The sequence below is a fragment of the Electrophorus electricus genome, chromosome 18 (genome assembly GCF_041902795.1).
Source record: "Electrophorus electricus isolate QZ-2024a chromosome 18, ASM4190279v1, whole genome shotgun sequence".
In the NCBI taxonomy this organism is placed as follows: domain Eukaryota; kingdom Metazoa; phylum Chordata; class Actinopteri; order Gymnotiformes; family Gymnotidae; genus Electrophorus; species Electrophorus electricus.
Window position 1 is genome coordinate 11,097,651 of NC_137514.1, and position 22,350 is coordinate 11,120,000.

The following is a 22,350-nucleotide window of genomic DNA, read 5'->3' on the forward strand; positions in this document are numbered from 1 at the left end:
CACTTACTCGATTTCAGCAATCAGCTCAATGCACCGTCAGCCTTCTGAGATCAGTCATCCTGTGATCAAGAACAGACACGATGTTCTGGAAAGGGGGGTACAGTGCTCTCAAGTAGATGGAGTACAATGAGTTTTGATAATCTTTAGCCATTGTACTTTATTCTGAGAATTGTTTTTATTTCATTTTAAAGTTTTTTTTTTGTTCTTTGTGCCCAACTAACCAAAAAAAAGTTGTATTTTGTATTATTGATTTTAGTATTCATACTGCAATTGTTACTACTGATATGAGCTAGTTACTAGACATCACAAGGCCTAATGTTACTGTATTACAAAGATATATGACTTATTTCTATATTGTGCTATAATATATAGCACCTTGCCCTTTCCTTCAGGATGAATAAAGTGTTCTCTTATTCAGTCATTGGATAAAATATTAGTTGTGAATTAATTTTTCACCCTCCCCTAAATACACAACCATCAAATTTACATGCAATTTGCCTTGAATCATCCTCGGTGTTAGCCTGTCTACTTAAATTGATCTAGATTTACCCTGCACGTCCCTTAGGTATGCGCACACGCATGCCACCAGTACCTTTAGTTTAGTGGCACACCACGTATGTAATATAATCATTACTTTCCTTTTATTACATCATAACATACATTTTATATATTAGAAATGTGGATTTGTACACTACAATCTTCATTATAACATGTTAAAAAATATTCAAAACCAGAAAATAAAGCACTATAAACTTTTACCAAACATTTACAACATTTTATTATATATTTCTGTCCCCATTAAGAAGTTATGTGAAGCAAAACAAACAAAAACAAAAAAACTAAATAAACAGGAAAGCACAGATGCGGCAGACGAGTTCTAGGAGAAGAAAGATACTGAAGCTAAGGGTGGGAGTGCCGACCGTTGCCCTGGCAACAGGTCATCCTGCTCAAAACAGACAGCTTCGCCGCTACTTGGCAGCTGGGTGCCACGTGGCGACAGGCATGCACTCTGAAGGGTGCAGTGATGGACCCATGCCACTGCATCGCAAACATCTACGGGGGGGGGACAGACTACAGCACAGTACATAGTACAGCAGGGTCACTGAATAGACAAGGACTAGAGACGCAGACACACAATGCATTATTCATATCAAAATCTATATGGCAAAAGATTTTCTGTGTGTAGACTATAATTTTTACCACCTCCCTTTCAAAGCCTAAAATAAAATGACTTATTTCCTAAACGTCTGCTCCAAATTAGACTAGACCGGGGGGGGGGGGGATGCAAAATTATATATATAAAATTAAATTACACACACACACACACGGGGAGGTGGAAATACTACATTGCACTCATTCATCCCGACTACAGATTCATGAAAACGCAACAGAGAAACAGGGTTAATGATTGTTTCGGGACCCAACCAAAATCACTTTGTACAATAGATGCTAGAAAACACTTAAGACAGTCTCAGCTCCAGATCACAAGGGGGAGCGCTTCACCAAACCCCTAAGACAAGTAACATTTGGTCACTTTTGCTCCACACACACACACACACACACACACACACACACAGTCAGTCTACACGCAAAGGTCCACAGTATTACATACACTATGTACATGAAACAAAAATGTTGTAGTCCACCCCAAAACATCCAACTTACATTTCCCTCAGGGAATGCACTAAATGTCACTGTGATAACAGTCAAAAATATTCCGTTGCCCACTGAGAAAATGAGCCATTCACTTGTGTGTGTGTGTGTGTGTGTGGTGTGGTGTGAGATGGGGGGGACTTCATAGGCTATATCAAGGTTGGCCACTTGTCCTTCCAGAAGGCAGAGACACAGACACGCACACACAAAATTAACTCCCCTCTGAATCCCACCTCATAAATGCACACAACTGTCTACAAACAGAACTGGCAGTGACTGGCGATTATGGAGGCAGGCAACCGATGGTTTTGCCAACGGGATAGAGGTTGTCCCATTCTGATCTAGAGCAAGGTAAATAAATTCAAGTACTAGCTCTAACCATCCTAAGAAAAAAACTAAACAAAACAAAAAAAATACAACAAAACAAAAACACGCTGCTTAGGTCAGCATCTACAGGCACCTTCTACCAAGGCCGATCAATTCAGCTGCATTCACACAGACGGTGGTAGTTTTCAATAGCTTACTTTAAAAAAAAAAAAAATTTAATAACCCTACAGTACCCCAGATAAACCTTTACATCTTACCTACGGACACAAACACAGACAAACAATTCTCCCATCCCCTTACACACACACACACACACACACACACACACACACACACACACACACACACACACAATTGACTGTACAAATCAAACGCTACAACACAGATAAAAGACAGATCACTGCATCATAACCACGATAGAAGTCGGTCACCAGAAGCGTCGCTAACTCCTGCCTGGCCTTGCGCATGGCCACCCTCTAGAAGGTCCTTGGTGAGCACGCTTCGAATTACGACACTGCGGCTGAGGGCCCCAGCACAGATCAATGAGAATGCAGTGACCATGAGGATAGCAGCAGCTGAGCTCGTACGAGACAATGAGAAGAGAGGTGGAGAAACGACTCAGAGCAAAGCTCGATGGCGGGAAGCCAAGGGCACGGGGCTCGCGAGCGACAGCAGCCATTTCCACAGACATGCCCGACTTGTAAAGGAGTGGGCGGAGTCAGAGATAAAAGAGGAGACTCATCGGCCATTTACTGCCGTTTACAGCAGTGTAACCAGCTAGTCCCGCCGGCGAGAGAGAGAGAGAGAGAGAGAGAGAGAGAGAGAGAGAGAGAAGTTAGACTGGCAGAGATACAAAACCATATAAGCCAAGGTATTTAAAACCTTCCCAAGTTAAAAGCCTGTGCAACTGTTCCCCTTTACAATATGAAAATACTATTAAATAAAAAGGTAGAATGAACACCTAGTATTTATTTATAAACAGCAGGCTTTCCTTGTAAAATACAGTCTTTAAAAGTGAAATGAAATGCCACTGGCCAAAACATTTTGGACAGAAATAACACGTTGAAATGCCAGAAGTCTTTGCATTTCAAGCACTCAGAGGAAATGGGTGGGGGAGAGTTTAAAATCATGGCAGTGATTAAAATACATGTGCTCATGCACCAAGCGATGCTTTTTTTGTGTGCAAAGAAAACATCCACGCAAGACAGTAGGATATACAAATATCATAAATACGTTAGGTTCCGGCAGACAAAAATAAACATTTCAGGGTTTTCATGGGGAAAAAAAAAAAAAAAAAAGAATAAATAAATTTGCTCTTGCAAATTTTAGAGCTGGGCTACATTTCATCGCTTAAAGCCTCACAGTAAATTCTGTGGTACCGAGGAACGATCCTCAGCTGGATTATTTCACTTTTCAACAGGACATCCTTTTCAAGGCGCGTGCCTCCATTGGCTTGCGGTCATGCCAGTCAGGGACCCGATTTCTTTTTTTTCTTTTTTTTTTTTTTTAACCGGCTGCTTGTTTCAGCGGGTTTACTTAAATAGACGTGCGATTGCTCCTGCCTGGGCTATTCCATGAGTGCGTTCAATGTGCCGGATGAAGAGGGGCTCTAGGCGAGCGCCGAGGAGAGACGGACGGAGGGCAGGGGAGCACAAACGGGGGGAGGTGGCGTCGTCCCTCTCTCGCCTCCCGTGAGTCATCCTCCCCTCCCCCGCTCCATCCACCCCCCCCCACCCGCTCTGAATGAATTGCTGCCCTCCTTTTGAGATTCCTAAGGCAACGTCACATTACTGACCCCGAAACTTAAAAAAAAAAAAAGAAACAAAAAAGCATACGACATCTATACATTGTGCGATTGTAGCAGAGGGAAGCGAGGAGATGAGCGCGCGAGTTAGTTTGTGCGAGTGGGGTTTCTATAGAACAGTGGCTTCCATGACGATGGCCGGATCCTCGATGTCCGCTTTGCTTTGGACCATCCGCAGCTCCAGCTGGGAGGGACTCGGCCTCCTCCCGGGGCCTGCCATCTCTGGGAAGACGGGCGGGAGAGGGACAAGCGAGCAAACAAAAAGGTACGGTGAATGAATAAGCGAGACGGGCAGAGAAGGAGACGGGGAATTTTTAAAAAAGAGGAGAGAAAACAGAATGAGAGACATGGGCAGAAACGCTCAGGTATGGCCCATTTGCCCACGACTCACCGTGAGCGTAGGAGATCGTCCTCTGGATGACATGATGCATGACGGAGAAAGTCTTCTCACACGCCATCTGTCAGGGAGAGAAGGGAAGCAACGTCAGGGTTGAGAAATGTCCCCATGGTGTCCTCCTGGGACACCGGAGCAGATAATATTACGGGGACAATTTACTGCACTGTCATTGAACATATGGGGAATGACTTACAGAAATGACTGGCAGGCCAGGGTGTGTGTGTGTGTGTGTGTGTGTGTGTGTGTGTGTGTGTGTGTGTGTGTGTGTGTGTGTGTGTGTGTGTGTGTGTGTGTGTGTGTGTGTGTGTGTGTGTGTGTGTGTGTGTGTGTGTACCTTGAGGTCTGTGGGGTAGTGGTGGGTCCAGGCCAATAGCATGGCTGCAAACAGGTCTCCTGTGCCCACGAACACCGCGTCCACTTTGGGCACCTCTATCCGGATGCGCTGAGTTGAGATTGTACCATCAGGCATCACTGTCGGGGCAGGTGCAACACATTAAACATTAAAACATACATACGAGCCTACACCCCCTCTACTGCTCAATTCAGACGCACGCATTTCATTCAGCGTTTTATCACGTTTTGACTCTGATGCACACAGATATAAAATGTCGCGATAATGAGATAATATGCCTTTATAAAAAAGGGAGAAGGTTTTTTCCAAAACGGATTTAGGGAAAGGCAGACAAACGCTCACGCAGACGCGTCCGAGGGCGCACGGCCACATACCGATGCGTTGGCTGCCGAGGGACACCAGGAAGCGATCTCCAAGGGAGGAGGGCAGATCAGAGCTGGTGATGACCACTGTATCCGGGCCCATGTTATGGAGCAGATCCATCACCTAGCAAAGAACAAGAAAGACAGATAGAAAGTAAAAGTCATTAGAGATGCTAGAGGTGTGTGTGTGTGTGTGTGTGTGTGTGTGTGTGTGTGTGTGTGTGGTCTCTTACCGCCACTGCATCTTTCTCTGTGCTGATACTCTTCCCTGTCAAGAGCCTTAAAAAACAATTACAAACAAAAACATAAGCAGACAAAAGTCTGACAAAGTCACTAACTTTGTTTGTAATTGTCCAAAGTGTAGCTGTTACAAATATAAATGTGATATATTTTAAACACATTTACACTGCAACACGACTGTAATTATACACAGGATAATAATATGTCATATCTTGTACCGTTACACATGGAGCCTAGAAACATTGGGAGCTCTTCACAGGGCTGGTTATCCAAGCTCACTTTTAAACATAAACCCACATTGGCCTCCCTGGTGACTAAGGCTATACATTTACATTTACAAGTCAAGCACCTTAACCACTGAGCTACCACTGTGTGTGAGCCCGTAACCTCTGAGCTACCATTACCATATCCAGCCCCACGTCACCAAACCTTCCCCAACAAAACAAATCCGTACTCCTGCCCCCAGTTACTAAGGCCACACGCAGCCACGCTGGCAAGGTTAGCGCACACTCGGTGTCACCGAACCCATCATGTTATACAAAGACGCGACAACAATCCACTGGTCAAACACCTCGGCCATTCAACCTGTGTCGTGCATTCCCCCCCAGATAGTATGCGCTCTTCTTATCCACAAACAGATTTAGCTACAAATTTATGCTGGTTTTATCCAAAAAAAAAAAAAAAAGCAATTTACAACTATGACTGAGTATAATTTGAGCAGTTAAAGGGCTTGCTCAGGGACCCAAGAATGGCAACTTAGGAGTGGGACCTGAACCAGCAAACTTCCAATTACAAGTCAAGTACCTTGACCACTGAGCTACCACTGAACCACCACTTAATGACTTATTCAGAATGACAGACACATGCAGCTCAAATGTTTCAAAGACTGAAACATTTTAGATGTTCACAGTGTACATTAAATGAATTTGGTTGAGTGGTACATTTCACAAATTCATATTTCTGAGGAAAAAGTTAATCATATTTTCACAATACATTTTAAAGGCCAATAATGCGCTGACGATTAATCAGCAACATGTTGGACAGGTTAATCTGATTGAGAAAATCTTGTTTCAGGATATAATATGCAACGAGCAACTGCAGTTCCTGGTGTGACCACCAGAGGGAGATTGACGGCTGCCGCTGAACGATTAAGCAGCGACTGTGGGAGAACCGCCTGCCGCCCGTCGTTTCATACGTTTTCATACATCATTACTTATTGGAAACAAAACTTATCCAACGTCATGAAAACGCCGATCCATATAAAAATATTTTTTGTTTTGTTTTTTTTCAAAAAGGATGGCATCCGCGTGCCAGGATCAACCGACCCATAAAGTGAGTCAGAGGTGGTTCAGTATTCAGGCCACCGCGATGAGAAACGCCCCTTCTGATGTACCGCGGCATGAATGACAACGACAGACTTCTGGATGACAACGCGAAGCGTTCAGCCTTGTAGACGCACGCACGCATGCACCTGATGCTTCAGTACTTACTCTGCCTCGAACTGGTTGGGAGTAATGATGTCTGCCACAGGTACCACTTTGTCCTTGTAGACCGGATAGAGATACTGAGGCACATACTGAGAAAGAGAGAGAGAGAGAGAGAGAGAGAGGAAGGCGTGGAAAATATTTACGCTAAAGTACACACAACAAAGGAATTTTCACTAAACTTCATGTGATCAGAACTTCAACATACATTAAGCCGGTGCTTAGGTCATCAGACACACGCGCACGCACGCACGCGCTTCGATGACTCATAAACGCATCTGAAGAGCTCAGCTAGTTGACAGAGGGGAGGCGCAGCCATGGCAGCAGAAAATGAGGTGCTTTCCCCGTTTATTGCCGGAGGGCTCCCCCCCACCCCTTCATCCGCCCCCTCTCCTCTCGAGGCATAAAGACATGCATGCGTACTATCCTGTTGCCAACACACACACACAGAGAGAGAGAGAGAGAGAGAGAGAGAGAGAGAGAGAGAGAGAGAGAGAGAGAGAGAGAGAGAGAGAGAGAGAGAGAGGATCCATTGGGAGGAAAGGGGAACTAGAGCAGAGGGGTGAGGGGTATAGTCACCAAGAGAGGGCAGGCAGGAACGGGGAGGGTTCGAGGGTGTAAAGGAAGTGCCTGAGAGGCTTACCATTGAACCATGATCCCCCAGGACAGGGTCGCACACTGCGGGGTGGAAGACAGCAAGATGTGGTTACTGCATGCAGCTTCGGAGCTCGAGTTCAAGCATGTTCACTCAAACCGTCCAGACGAGGACCAGACATCGGTGAGGAGCCCCCGCTAAAAGTCGCGCGGGCAGTTCCGGGAAAAGCCAAAATACTGACCGTACACAAGATTAGGATTGGCCCTCTTCAGCTCCTGTACGATGTCCACCACCATCTCCAGAAAAGACGTGTCCCTGGTGTAACCTGCGGCCAGAGTTATAGCCTTCGTCAGAGAGTCTCCCCCCGTCTACCACAGCACCAATCAATACGCTCTTATGTCCTACAGAGAGCAATTTTTTATATGCACCAACTGGTTCACGGACACCCATAAAGCATTCTGGAAAGTGGCCGGGGGACACCGACTTCAGCGGGCCCCGCCGGAGTGTGCGCGCGCGCACCTCTCACGCGCCCTCTTCCCTTTAAAAACATTTCTTAAATTAAAAAGAACCCCACACAACAACTTAGTAGAGCTTAAGCAGCATTTGCCAGTAGCGGTAGCGGTGGCGGGGTGGGGTTACGTTACGTTGTACGGAAATGGGAGGAAGGGAATGGGAGTCCTAGATACCGCCAGGCTCTGCAGCCACCCTGAGATTCACACCCGGCCCAGGCGCACTCGAAGCCGACCTAGCACACTTTAAACGTGGCCTTTTCCGACCCCTGCTACTGACACTATGTGAGCGATAATGCGCTCCAGGGGCGCACCGAATCGTGGACCCAGATGCAGACGAAACCATCACTGTGAACACCATCTCATGGACGTCGTGACGGGGCACCAAGGGCGCGCAGAACAAACGAAGGCACGCTGTCAGTTATAGCGTTACGGTAATGACACTGTACCAGTCAGTTCTCACCGTTGCATTAAATGACACTGTTCTAACCAGGTCTTACCATCACGGTGATGACAACATACCAACCCACTCTCATTGTTATGGTAACGATAACGTTCTAACTGGTTTCCAAGCATTAAACAACACTATGCTCTCCTTTTTCCCATATTGGACACACACACACACACACACACACACACGGTTATGAACGGGTGAAAGACAAGAACTCTTCACTACTCAAAGTCCAAAGAGAAGCCAATGAATAGAGTCAATATTTAGCTGAAGCACAGACCAAAAACCAGGTCAATAAAGTTAGCACAAAAGATATCAGAGAGAGAAAATGGTTAACTAGGGCTGAAGGACAATTAACCTTCAACTTTCAAATTGCAGGTGATGACACTCATTAGAAGGGGTGGCCTAGTGGCCTGAGGATAAGGACAGGATGTACCCTCTCAAGTACGCCGATAGTCTTCACACAAACGCACTTAAAAGGGTTAAATGTGTCTCCAACATGTACACCACAGGCAGGAAACTCCTAGCCAGTCAGGAAGACCATGTGACCCCCAAGATTCTATCGTCATTGGCCCAATGGAGCTGGAATCCTTGACTTCAAATAAAACAGGCACGTCCAAAAGGTACTCACGGTTTGCCCGGGAAATCATGCTAGGGCATCTTACTCAAGTTGGGACCTTCCTCACACGGGCAGCCGGGCCGAATAACGTCAAGACCGAGCCACTCGCTCTTCCTTCTGTATGTGTGCGCCTCTCGCATCCACTCCATCTCACTCTCTCTCTCCAGCGCACCTTCCGCTATCTTCTCCCTGCGTGCGCTAGCCTCAAGAACTGCTGACTGGCGTAAATGGGAGATAAGGACTAAGGCACGGAAAGACGTTTCCACAGTAATGCAGACTGCAGTGTGAGAGTGAGTGAGTGAGTGACAGTCGTACAGAGCTTGGAGTGGAAAAACAAATCACAAATAGAGTGGCGCCAGTAACTGCACGCAAGGAAAGTCTTGCATTTTTTGAATTAACGGCGAAACTGAACTGTCAAGGGCCACACGTCAAAGTGCACCATGTTGCTTCACATACACACACAGCTGCCAAGGTCACTGTCCTCTTTTGCAGTGGCTTTACACCGCTGCCACTCACAGGAAATGTGTCACAGGAAATACCCGCGACAGGAAGTGAGGTCAGCAATGCGGTCCTCAGCAGAAACCTTGCGCACCCTGTCCACTGGAAGAAAAGGTGGGAAAACGCGGTTGCTCCATTCCCATGGCATCGGCAGGCCTCACCCGTCCGGCTCCCCTCAGCGTGTTCAGAACTCCTGCCCCTTACAAGGGCAGGTGATGCGCCCATCACCAGGGCAGCGCAGGGAATAAGGGCTAGGGGCACACTGGCAGTCCACTAATGACATCACCACCACCCTGCCTGCACGCTCACTTTGGCTCCTCCCTGTTTTCTGTTCCCTTATTCCACATTTCTGTCTCCTCCCCACCATGTTCTCAAGGTGACCCTGGCGAGGACGGGTTATCCAGAGCGGAACGAACACAGACACAGACACACACACACACACACACGCGCGCGCGCGCGCACAAAGATAGACACAGTCAAGCATAAAACACAGTCACGCGCACACACAGAAGGCGGAGAGAACGTTGCGAGGTGACAAGCCGCCCATTCGTGGACCGACGTTCCGCAGCTCGGCCGGAAAAACAACCTTGTCCGATCCGATTTGGAATAACCAAACGTGCAGAAAATGATGCTTTGATTCCTGCTTCTCAACACTCCCGTAAGAACTGTATAGTTCACATTCCACCCAAATCCCAATAAGGCATGGAACAAAATTCCCAACCCTTAATGAATATGCGTAGACCATGCGCCGCAAGGCTCACATGCTTTTGGGTTGCCAGATCCCAGGACTCAAATCCCTCCCTTCCTCACCTGTGAGGACGTAGTCGTAGTGGTTGACGTTGTTGAGTTTGATCCCTTCGTACAGCACGTGCAGCTCATCTGCCGTCAGCACCTGGCCCTTCCAGTGCGCGTAACCTGGGTGACAAAAAAGGTCAGAGGTCAAAAGGACATAAGTGAAAAGGCAGGAAGCAGTCGAAGGCTATTTGCTTTGCTCACAAGGACAACGGCAACATCAGCAATAAACGTCAAGAGCAAAGTGACCTCAAGCGTAGCACAGCAAAGATCCAAAAGCTACGAGTAACACGGCCCCGAGACCGCAAGCTATTAAAATTCAGTGAAGACCACGTCAGCTGTTTTTAATGTGTTTTGTGTAGGCGTCAGTGTTTCAAACAGAGACCTTTCAAAAAGGAGCCTGTGGTCATAAATGCTGACCTGGCCATCAGTGAGTGAGCGCTAAATGAGCTCTAAATGAGCGAGCGCAAAAATGAGCGCGATCAAAGGCTTCCGTCTGCTTGAAGCAGGCCTGACTCATAAGAAGTACGTTGGGTGAGGGACGCCTCGGAGTTTTGCTTACTGGACTAGCACATGGATGGAAGCTTCTGGTCAGAGTGACACTAAAAGCGAACACACACGCAGACCCATGCACGCAAGCACGCTCGTATGCGCCCGCCCAAACACACACAGGCACAATGCACAGTGGCTTCAGTGCTTTGTCAGAGATGGTTACTGTTGCCGTGGGAGTCCGTGATGTCACAATTCAGGTGAATCACCCAAGCTGGTCACATGGTGTGGTGCTTGTTGCTAAGTAACAGGACAGAAGAAAGCCTGAGGGGCCGGAAGAGAAGAAGAGTCGCCACAGTGCGTGTGCGCGCGTGCACTCAAAGGGGATTCTTTGTGATAAGACCTACTATCGTCATCATTTTCTGTTGCCGCAATTCAGCAATGTTTCTGTGCTGGAAAACACAGCTCTAATGCACATCACATCACTCTGGCACATTCCCAATTCCAACAACTACTGAATTCCAGTTGGGACCTGCCTCCCCCACACGCCAGAAAAACGCTCAGGTATGATGCTTTAAAGCTACGCTGCTTCTTTTCACAAACCTGTACATAATTATAGAAACAGGAGACACACCTTTTTTTTCCCTAAACGACAAACACCATGGACCTTTAACGCAGTCACAGAGCGAAAACGACCAGAGCAAAAACTTTTCCATGGTACTGAAGCTCAAGCTCCTGACAAGAAGTCTGATTGCCATGTCCGAAAAGGCCTCGGTCCACAGAGCAGCTTTACACACCAGCAGCGTCGTTCATTTTGCACCATTGTTTTGAGTTTTTTTCCCCCAGCGATGGCCTGCGTTTTCATTCTGCAGAAGATTCAGAGTCTGGCCTTTCCAGATCAAGGAGAGAGAAAAAAAAAGTTCAGGATTCTCGTAAGGGGGGTCAGAGATTAAAATCCCCAGAAGGTCCCGGACGTGTCGGCCGGCCACGAAGGTTGGCGGTGCTCCTAGTTCATCAGGGTGAAGAGACGGCGAACGCGCCATCTAGTGGAAGGACGGGGCATAGCCTCCGCTTCACTTTCTGTTACCATTTCAATAAAGACAAAAACATGGCTGTGTAATCGCTGGCTGAGTGTCTGCAGGTGTGCAGGCCAACACAGCAAAGGTTTAAGTGGTGCGCCATTAGCGACAGAGGGGGAGCTCTAACAGGCCCTCAGCTAAGCAGCATTGGACTAGAACACCAGTCCATTAACACAAGGAAAGGGTTAACCATTTATGTAGCCAATTAAGCATGATCCCATATGTACAACGCTCACTGGTGCCCACTAGTGGTCACTATTTATTAACAAAGGAAACGAGTGCAAAAGTGAATTCTGGCCAGAGCTTCTTGTGAAAAGCTCCACCTGCTGAGAGTTAAAGGCCGGGGGCCGTAATCTTGGCGCTCCCCGCGCGGCCGACCATTTTTCTTTCGCATCTCCTTTGTGCGCTTTTCATTTCTCTACCTCTCCATCTCTGTCGCTCGCCTTCCGTTCTCTTCTGTCTCTACTTCGTTTGTCTTTGTCTTTCTCTGCTTCTGGCTCCTTCTTGCTCTCTAACTCCAACACACAGACACACACACCTTTTATCATTACGCTTTTCAATCCCTCTCCTGCTCCCTCCATCTGAGGCCCATGATGCCAGAATGAGACAGAGTGTGAGACAGTGCCATGTGCTGGGAAAGCCTAATGAGTATACACACACACACATACAATGAGTCAGCTTAGCACACATTAACAGCATGACACACACTTTCAGTCTCTCTCAAAGATGGACAAAACCACACACACACATTCACCTTCAGAATACCTTATATGCCCCCCCGGTATTCATTCTTCCTACTTACACTACACCTCTAAAACATGCCTCCGCACACAGGGGGCGCTCATTAGCTCCGACATCAAACAAAGCCCAACATTACCACAGCCAGTGAGACCGTGCGCGCCACGATTAGGACAAGAACTGAGAACTTTGGCACTCAAAAACGTCCGGAGACCCAGCAGAGGAACACGTAGCATAACAACATATACCTTGGGGAACTAAAGCAAAGGTTGAGAAAGAGAGTGAGTGTGTGTGTGTGCGCGCGAGAAAGAGAGAGCCCCATGAACCCACGAACCAAAACACCTTCTTCTACCCCTGAGGCGAGACTCTGATACTGTTCATTTACTATCGAATAATATTGCTGACTGTGTGCGCGCTCGTCTGTGCGGCTGTATAAATAAAAGAGGAAAGAATATCACCAAACGCCACGCGCCCCTCTCCCCAAAGATCAATCATCTGACCTTCTCGCTCTCCCTCCTCGTCCTCAGCAGTCCTGACCAAAACTCTCAACTGTGCACTCGCCAAGTCCCGCAGACCCCCTGCAGGCGTGTCCTGCTGTCTCGTCACCCGCGGCCCACATTACACACCAATCCCAAGCAAGTACACCACCTCCGTCCTTCTAATGACCCCTCCCATCTCCGAGTCTAACAAATGCCGATCTGAGAGCCGAAAGACATCCAGTACCAACGTCCAGATGCAAACCCATTTTCTTTTTTTATTTACCTTTTTAAAAGTATTTTTCAAATCTAGGCCAAAGGCAGGCGTACTCACTGCCAGATGTCACAGATTTCTCTCTCTCCCTCATCATACGACAGCAGCACCGACCTCGGAAGACGGAGGTCTGCCTATAACGCCACTGACGTGTCCATGTGGTTTGCACACGATCGCCCACACGGTACTGACAAGCACATCCGCACACGCTCAGAAAACGCACCTCTGCCAACATGACCAAGCAGAGTCGCGATTTGGCCATGACCAGGCAGAGGCTGAGGCTTGTAGACAAACAGGCAAAGACTAACCCATCAAGAAAAGTCAAATATGCACTTAATTTCTCTCAAAACACTACATATATGGTGCTGAAAGTGCTGATCAGGCATATGACTGACAGGTCCTGAGTCAGACAGCAGCTTTATGAAGCCAGAGTTTGTGCAACTGATGCACGAAAAGCTCTGCATCATGTTTCGGGGAGCGTAGAGTGGAAAATTGTGCATATAGATTTCAAAAGACCAATCCCAGCCTCTGTGAAGCTTGCCCCATCACTCACAACCAGCAAAACAGTCCTCTCAGAGATCCTCACGCTAGCATCGTAGAAGCAGCGGGTCAGCAAGGGCAGGAGGAGATCAATGGCCCGCAAACGCACGCTGCTGTTCTTTGGCGCCCTTCCGGCCAGGATACGACAGACTGAGGCGAGCATCTAAACTCAACCGGGAGCAGAAATGACAGCGGTAGCAACTTGGCTCGTGGTTACGTCTCTTCTGTTCGCCTAGTTTTCGATGGGGTTCATTAAGAACAGCAAGGACAAAGGTGGACAGTGTGTCAGGCCAGCCAGCATGTCTCGTACCTGTATGATTGGAGAACTGGACAGAGTTGATGGAATCCACTTCAAACCCCATCACCTGTAATATAAAAAAAATCCACATTAAACGTTGGCGCTTTAAACTCCTAAAATCTCATGAGCTCAGAAGGTGCAAAAATGGCTTATTCATGTACAAACCAGGCCCTCACAGTCCAGTCAAGTGACCACACATGGTCACAACTTTCTGCATTCTGTACAGATGTAGTGAGGACAAGTAATGCAAAAGGTAATAAAAAACCTGACCGGAAGCAGAAGGCGGCTTCGTGGCCTTTTTTTTTTTTTTTTTTTAAATTGCAGAAGGTGTGCCATGAGTTTCTAATTTTCAGAAAGAAGATTTATCAGGGCTTTGGAAGGCTTAACCGACCGGCCCCTCAGGACTGTGCCGAAGCCCAGCGAGAAGGGAGGGAGGTTCCTCAGCACTAGAGCAATCAGCAACACTGCAGAGGCCTCGATACAAATCAGGAGGGACAACCATTTGAATAAGGCTCGAGGTTGGAAAAGGTGAACTTCAGTCAGACTGATCACACACCAACCAGAATTTTCACTTCTCAAGACATCTGTCTTGGAAGCAAGTACACAAACGTCCAAGCTTCTAAACGAAACAATTTTTAAAAATTAAAAAAAAAACAAAACGTGAGCGCCGGCCAACTGGGGGGTTTTTTTTAGCTGAGAAACGTGAAAGAAAAGTGTCACGATTTTTGCTGGAACTGGTCTTCTGGGCTGTGACGTCACCGACGGGACACACCGTCACGCTCCGGATCAAACGAATCGGCGGCGCCCGGTGATTAAACGCATTTAGCAGGACAGCAAACAAGCAGCGCAACCGCCTGCTGGTTTCATCGCCACCCCTCGAGTCTCTAGCGAGGCCGGTAGAAATAGATCAACGGCGCAAGTACTGCTGTTGTCAACAGTGTCTGTTTCGTCGTTGGCCGCTTACTAAATAAGATGGGTCAAATTCCCCCAGAACCTCGCCGCTCCTGCGAGCCAACTTGTACATGCGATTTCAGTTTCGGGTTTAAAAATTGACATTGGACCAGAGAGCTCCACTTGCAACCTTTTACCAGCCATGTTCGCGTGGAGTAACCCAAGGCTGTCACACTGTTGAGAATGGAGACATGACACCAACACCAATTAGGCGCATTAAGGGTAAACTTTTGACTATGAAATAACCTTCACTAAAGATCAGAGTTTTTTGTTTTGTTTGTTTTTTGGTTTTGAGCAGTGAAACAGGATCCCACGACACGCATGTAAAACAGCGGGGGTGCCAGTAGATATTACCACCAAGTGACCTTTACTTTGGTCCACATGCACGCCGCAGCCTACTCGTCCCCGGCGGTTAATCGATCAAAAGAAAGTGTGTGTATGAAACGCTGAAGTAGGCTGTTAAAGCGCGTCTCTTACCTGTAACGGAAACGACGCCGATTTGTTGCCCACGTAGCCCCGCACTACATGACTCTGGATCGACAGCACTCTGCACTCCATCTCGCGCGTAAAGTTGCTCGCGCGCCCCGCGCGCGTCGCCCGGGCGCAACGCGGCTCGGGCGGCTGCGGGCTGCACGAGGAACAGCCGGCCTGCTCCCTCCGCTTCCAAACGGGGCTCCGCGACGGCAATTTAAGAAGCCACACGCCGAACTGCAGCACATGCAACATGGAGAGGCATTCATGGGTGAAGCAGACCCAGACCGCAACTGCTCAGGCATTCTCGCCGAGCACCTAAACCCGCTGACATCACGATGACACCGAGCGGCCGTCTCTTTTCATTCGTTTTCCTCGAGCGAGTTACAACTGTATTTTTTTTTTTCAGCGAATGGCACTTCGAGCGATGCGATTTAATTAAATCACTGCTACAAATGCATTTAGGATCGACGCAAATTTCATTAAGTGGTCAAACTCCAGGTTTTGAAGGGCTCCTCTTAACACGAATTTATAATCGACGTAACGTTAGCGGATTGTTTTGGAAACGCTCGGACGCTGCGGTTTTCAGAATTAGTGCTGCGTGAAAACACGAGGGGGAACGGTGCTAAAACTGAACGCAAATTTAATCGCAAAATAGCACGTCGGCCCATAAGGATTGAAGCGGCTTCTAATACGGAAGTTGGGTCCTTCCTGCCATATGTCGCTTCCAGACATCCTCCTATCGTTTTAAGGACAAGCTTTGACGCAAAAACATTAATATGTGCTTTTTGACGTAGCCCTAGTCAGCAACACGTGCTCGCCGCGATCTTCCGCGCGTGCGTTTATGCATGCATGCTTGCATGCGTGCTTGCTATGTTTAAATTACAATAGGTATTTACTGCACATTGTTGCAGGTGTTACGCACGCGCGATTTTCTAAATGAAGGGGTAAAATTGGTACATTTGTTAATTCAAAAAAAAAAAAAAAGAAAAGAAAAGAAAGAAAGAATCGGAGTTGACTTGGTAGGTTTGAAAAATTAAGCCTACTGTTAAAGAAAGCTCGCCCGTCCGGAGCAGAATGTCCACCTGAGGTTTCTGTGGCTGTAACACTTGGTCCTTTACGTCTAAACGGGCAATACATCATCACATTCACGTTTCTTAAATAGCAGTTAGACTTGGACAGTAACCACAAACATACTTAACAGTCCAACCTATACCCAGCGGCCCCCTCTTAAAACGAGTTTCTCTGAACATATTCTATTATCGGCCTCCAAAACATGATGCAGCTGGTAATGGATGACGGTGAATGATTTGAACGTTTCCTTCTGCCAGCTGAGTCACGATGGCACTCTCCGTCTTTATCTCAGTCGTCGTGACTGCAGAAGGACGGAGAGGAGGATTATAGCTGCACACATCCCAGTTCCGTCGTGTTCGCGCACCCGGGCCGGTGAATCATCGCTGCCGAGCACACGCCACTTGACCGGCGAGAGCTCTCAACGCGCTGGCACACGGAGCCGAGACACGGGCGCGACCGAAATCAGCGTTTCAGTGACACCTGCTGGCCAAATGCTGCCATTACAACTACATCTATACCGTAGCCTACATTTACCGTAATTCTCACTACAATTAGGAGAGATTAGAATCAGAGACTCCAGTTATCCAGTTACAACCTTGCTATTTGGATTAATCCTTAATGACGAACTACGCGTATAAGCACAGATTCGCACGTTATGATCCTTCATATAACCTCGCTAAAGCAGAAAAGCACGTATACCTTTCTATGCCCCATTCCGTATATTCGGATTGTGAATTATCGGTGTTACTTGATGGTAAAAGCTCAGTTCTGTCTGTAAAGAGTGCTTGGGTTTGAGAAATGCTAATGTAAATGTAAATACTACTACTACTACTACCACCACTACTACTTCTACTACTACTAATAATAATAATATTAATAATAACACATACATGTATGCATAATTAATTATGTTAACATTACCATGCCATAGCACAAGAACAAATAAATATTTTAGGTTAACTGAGTTATGGTTGTTTATTGTGTGATTCCACCTCCCATAATTAAAATATAATGTACACTGTTTGGCCAAAAAAAAAAAAGGTCACACTTCGATATTTCATTGGACCACCTTTAGCTTTGATTACGGCACACATTTGCTGTGGCATTGTTTCCACAAGCTTCTGCAATGTCACAACATTTATTTCTGTCCAGCGTTGCATTAATATTTCCCCAAGATCTTGTATTAATGATGGGAGATTTGGACCACTGCGCAAAGTCTTCTCCAGCACATTCACAAAGATTCTCAATGGGGTTCAGGTCTGGACTCTGTGGTGGCCAAGCCATGTGTGAAAATGACGTCTCATGCTCCCTGAACCACTCTTTCACAATTTGAGCCCGATGAAATCTGGCATTGTCATCTTGGAATATGCCCGTGCCATCAGGGAAAAAAAAATCCATTGATGGAATAACCTTGTCGTTCAGTATATTCAGGTAGTCAGCTGACCTCATTCTTTGGGCGCATAACGTTGCTGAACCTAGACCTGACCAACTGCAGCAACCCCAGATCATAGCACTGCCCCCACAGGCTTGTACGGTAGGCACTAGGCATGATGGGTGCATCACTTCAGCCGCCTCTCTTCTTACCCTGATGCACCCATCACTCTGGAACAGGGTAAATCTGGACTCATTAGACCACATGACCTTCTTCCATTGCTCCAGAGTCCAATCTTTATGCTCCCTAGCAAATTGAAGCTGTTTTTGCTGGTTAGCCTCACTGACAAGTGGTTTTCTTAAGGCTACACAGCTGTTTAGTCCCAATCCCTTGAGTTCCCTTCACACTTACTTACTTGTGCTTACTTTCACTATTAAACATATCCCTGAGTAACAACCCACTGTTGTTCTTCTACGATTTGATTTCACCTTACGTTTAAGTGATTGCTGATCATGATCATTCAAGATTTTTTTCCCACCACATTCCTTCCTCGAAGATGATGTTTCCCAACTGTCCTTCCACTTTTTAATAATGCATTGGACAGTTCTTAACCTGATTTTAGTAGTTTCAGCAATCTCCTTAGATGTTTTCTCTGCTTGATGCATGTCAATAATTTAACCCTTCTGAAACAGATTAACATCTTTTCCACACCCACATGATGTGTCTTTTGACATGTTTGTTTAACAAATGAGAAGCTACTCATTGTATCAGTTAGGGTTAAATAATTGTTACCATCTGAAACATAATCACCCATGCAGTAATTATCCAATGGGAGGCTCTTACCTATTTGCTTAGTTAAATCCAGATGGTGACCCTTTTTTTGGTCAGGCAGTGTATATTAACCTCAATATTTGTGAACCCTATCATATCAGTCATTGTCATTTACCATAACACTGGACCTTTCAAAATCACTCAGTGACATCAGAACAAATAACTTTACTAAAATCACTGTAGCACAATAATCTGCGTAGTTCATATTGAATTTTGCATGGCTAAAGACCTAAAAAGACAACATTTTGGCTGGTACTCTAACAGATAAATAATGTTTAAAAAAGAGCATCTGGCAACCATCTGCCAGATGACCTCTGACCTCGTGTCATGACCTGTTCACACATGGCCTCCTTCCTTGGCAATAGGCTGTTGCGCTCCCCACCCTGGACAAACACACACACACACACACACACACACACACACACACACACTGCTTTGCTGTAACAAGAGTCCTGCAGGCAACCTGTAGCCTGGAGATATGATCCACAGTTGTAGTGGCATGACAGAATGCTACCCACCTGATCAGGTGTCTCAGTTTGACCTAGTAAAAGGGTGCGGGGGGAGAGAGAAAGAGAGAAAAAGAGAGAGAGAGAGAGAGAACGACACGAGTCATTCAGAAATATAGCCAGACAGTTGATGACTAGTTAACCTGCTTACCATAAATGGTCTGCAGAATACAGAATATTATTTAGTAATTGTAAATTGTTAATTGTATAGCAATTGTATAGCATAGTTTTAGGTTTTTGGTTTGTTTTTGGTTTGCTTCTTCTTAAATAAAGAATTATTATTAACAGATAGCTTGTCATCCAGGAATTCTGGGGGTCGAGACGGGCCAGCTCTCTGTCCAGTCGTCGGTCTCTGCCACTCCTTGAAGACGCGCGTTCCTGCATCAGCTACTCTCTCCACGTGTGTCAGCCGGACGAAGACGTTTCTCTGGCTGCTGCGCTTGCCCAGTCCCTGCTGCGCCACCGGCTGTCTCGCCGTGGACGGTTTCTGGACATGGAGATATAAGGGTGACCGAGAAACGATTGTCACACCAGAGAAGAAGGCTGGAGAGAATGACATGGCTACCCCAAAGGGACAAAACACTGAGGCGAAGGTGAGGATGATGATATTATCACTGCATTGTGTATGTACTGTTCTGCGTATCGCCCGTTGAAGTGCTTGACGATGTCCTTTTGGCTATAACTCCAAACACACTGTTGTTGGTAAAATGCCATGGGTTAGACTTCTGTGACAAAATCAGTGAGATTTATTTCTAAAGTGCCTTCATCTTCTAACAAAGAGGAACTGTGGTCCCAAGTTAAAGTTCACTGACAGCAATAGATAGACACTTAACAGCACAGCTGCTAAATACCATGAAACAAACCAGGGGCTGGCGGTGAGCTCTCTATCAGCCGTTTAACCTGCACTTGGCCATGTTTATGTCTGGAGAAAACCAAAGGATGCCATTTCTTTGCTAACTTTGCTAAAAGGCAGGGTGAACATTACACGGTGAGACTGTGCTTCCTTAATCCCGTAACAACACACCTCTAACGTCACTCTGTTTTTGAAATCACAAAAATCAAAGCAGTTATCGAATAAAGTTGCTCAAGATGAATCAATAAACAGAAATTACAGAGTTTATGAGGTTAATAACCGAGGAGCACCAGGCCGTATTACAGGACCAGGCACAGTCTATGGCATAGCTCATGCTCTGCTATGATGCTGATGTTCTTAACTGTCAAATGCTTCACATTTATATGCACACACACACACACACACACACCTTTCAGCACCCCATCACCCCCACTAAGGAGGAGGCAGAGTTGGGCCACTTCAAGGAGGAGATGGCGAACGAGGAAGACCTCCCCACGATGGACACCCCCACTGTCTTCAACATCAGCCCCTTCAGCAGCCTGCAGGGCTCCGGTCTCCCTCAGGACTTGGGACCCTCTGCCCAGGACCCCCATGTGCCCTCTGAGGCGTTCGCCCCGCTCCCCAAATACAAGGCGCACGCCCTGCACGCGCCCCATGGCCGTAGGATGTCCATCGTCAAAGTGCAGCCCTTTGTCCACGGTGCGTCCCTCACCGAACTGCATCGCGCTGCGTCTGTCGCAGTCACGCACAGATCTGGGCTTGTAGATTGTATGGAAATATTACATGGATTGGAGCTTTAACACCACAAATTAAATGTGCTGGAACTTTTTTAAACTAATTTTCATCAGTTCCTTTGTTCCTCTGTTGTTCCTTTGTTAACTAATGTGAACCATATATAACTAATATAGTTACCAGAGTATTTTGCTTTGCTTTAAAAGCAGTGATAATACCAGGTATATTATGTGGGGAGTGTTAAGTGTCTTATCAGTACTTATGTTCACGTATACCTTGTCGGGTGGATTTGAACCAGTTCTCTCTCTCTCTCTCTCTCTCTCTCTCTCTCTCTCTCTCTCTCTCTCTGAAGGAGAAGACCTGTCAGATGCTAAGTCTCTGTGTTGGCCATACATACCGCGTCGTTTGCTAGCACTTCTGATCGTCTTTTGTGCATTTATAGCAGTGACTCTGGTGGTAGGCATTGGTCTTGGAGGTGAGTGTGTGTGTGTATGTGTGTGTGTGTGTGTGTCTAAGTATCCTGCCTTTATGATGTAAGACATCTTCAGTGTCTTGCCGCTGTAAATATTTCATGAGTTACACCCTGTGATTAAGTAGCATAGACCTGCACCCTTAGCAGGCTGAATGTAGCCAGCAAACAACTGAATGCTAATTGGAAATTGAATGCTGATTCCGGGGTGCTTGTGTTATAGTGTTGTGTGTTATACCTGTAACAATATGGTCAAAGATGTAACAAAAAAGGAGTGCTTGTGTAAGTGTTATTTAGAGAGAGAGAGAGTCTGAGATGTTGTTCCTGGGATCAATATATATGATACATATATGAATATGTATGAAAATATGAGAGAAATAAGGAAGCATATGGTAGAAACTAGGAGAGGTAGAGACAGGATGTAAGTGTGATTCTGTCTCTCTTTGTTGACAGTGGGTCTAAGCTGCTCCGGAAAGTTCCAGTGTGTGTCTTCAACTCAGTGTATCAGTAGATCTGCTCTTTGTGATGGAGTCCAAGACTGCAGCCAAGGAGAGGATGAACTCAACTGTGGTAAGCTTGTATGTACACTGACACACACTCACACACACACACACACACACACACACACACACACACACACACACACACAAAACAGGCCAGTGGATACCTGGTTACATGCTTTTTTATACCCGTCACCAAGCAGCACTCAGACTGCACTGAGAGAGAGACGTGGAGAGATTCTTGACTCAAATACAAACATTATATCTGGTTATGCTTTGCTCACATACCGTGTTAACCTGCACCCGGAAATGAACAGCCTCCCCCGCCCCAAACCAGCCAGACTGGGAGATGAAAACCCGGGAGTAGATAGATGGGCAGGGGAGTCAGTCCTCACGTCTGTACCGCTGTAGTAAAACTGATCCTAACTGATCCTTGCCAGGTCCTAACCGATCTGTGTAAGGTTTACCAGGTCACACAAGTCGAGTATGAAGCCTTGAACACTGTTCCTTTTCTCTCTCTCTCTCTCTCTCTCTCTCTCTCTCTCTCTCTCTCTCTCTCTCTCTCTCTCTCTCTCTCTCTCTCTCTCTCTCTCTCTCTCTCTCTCTCTCTCTCT

General features: G+C 46.6%; 2 protein-coding genes across 2 annotated transcripts in view; one reads left to right on the forward strand and one right to left on the reverse strand.

Annotated features, from left to right (window-relative positions):
- Positions 1-619: 619 nt before the first annotated feature.
- On the reverse strand, positions 620-16,118 carry pdxkb (pyridoxal (pyridoxine, vitamin B6) kinase b). Its single transcript, XM_035535118.2, has 11 exons — positions 15,406-16,118; positions 13,990-14,044; positions 10,102-10,206; positions 7,456-7,539; positions 7,263-7,297; positions 6,626-6,711; positions 5,129-5,174; positions 4,908-5,019; positions 4,516-4,652; positions 4,176-4,242; positions 620-4,006 (listed from the first exon to the last, which is right to left on the reverse strand). The coding sequence occupies exons 1-11, from the start codon at positions 15,652-15,654 to the stop codon at positions 3,894-3,896; spliced, it is 1,089 nt and encodes a 362-aa protein (XP_035391011.1). The 5' UTR covers positions 15,655-16,118; the 3' UTR covers positions 620-3,893.
- A 4,387-nt stretch (positions 16,119-20,505) lies between these two features.
- tmprss3b (transmembrane serine protease 3b) overlaps positions 20,506-22,350 on the forward strand; it is an 8,828-nt gene continuing 6,983 nt past the window's right edge. Inside the window, exons 1-3 of the mRNA XM_027010192.3 lie at positions 20,506-20,734; positions 21,120-21,242; positions 21,690-21,806. Coding sequence (XP_026865993.3) covers positions 20,506-20,734; positions 21,120-21,242; positions 21,690-21,806 — 469 coding nt within the window. The remainder of the gene's footprint in view (positions 20,735-21,119; positions 21,243-21,689; positions 21,807-22,350) is intronic.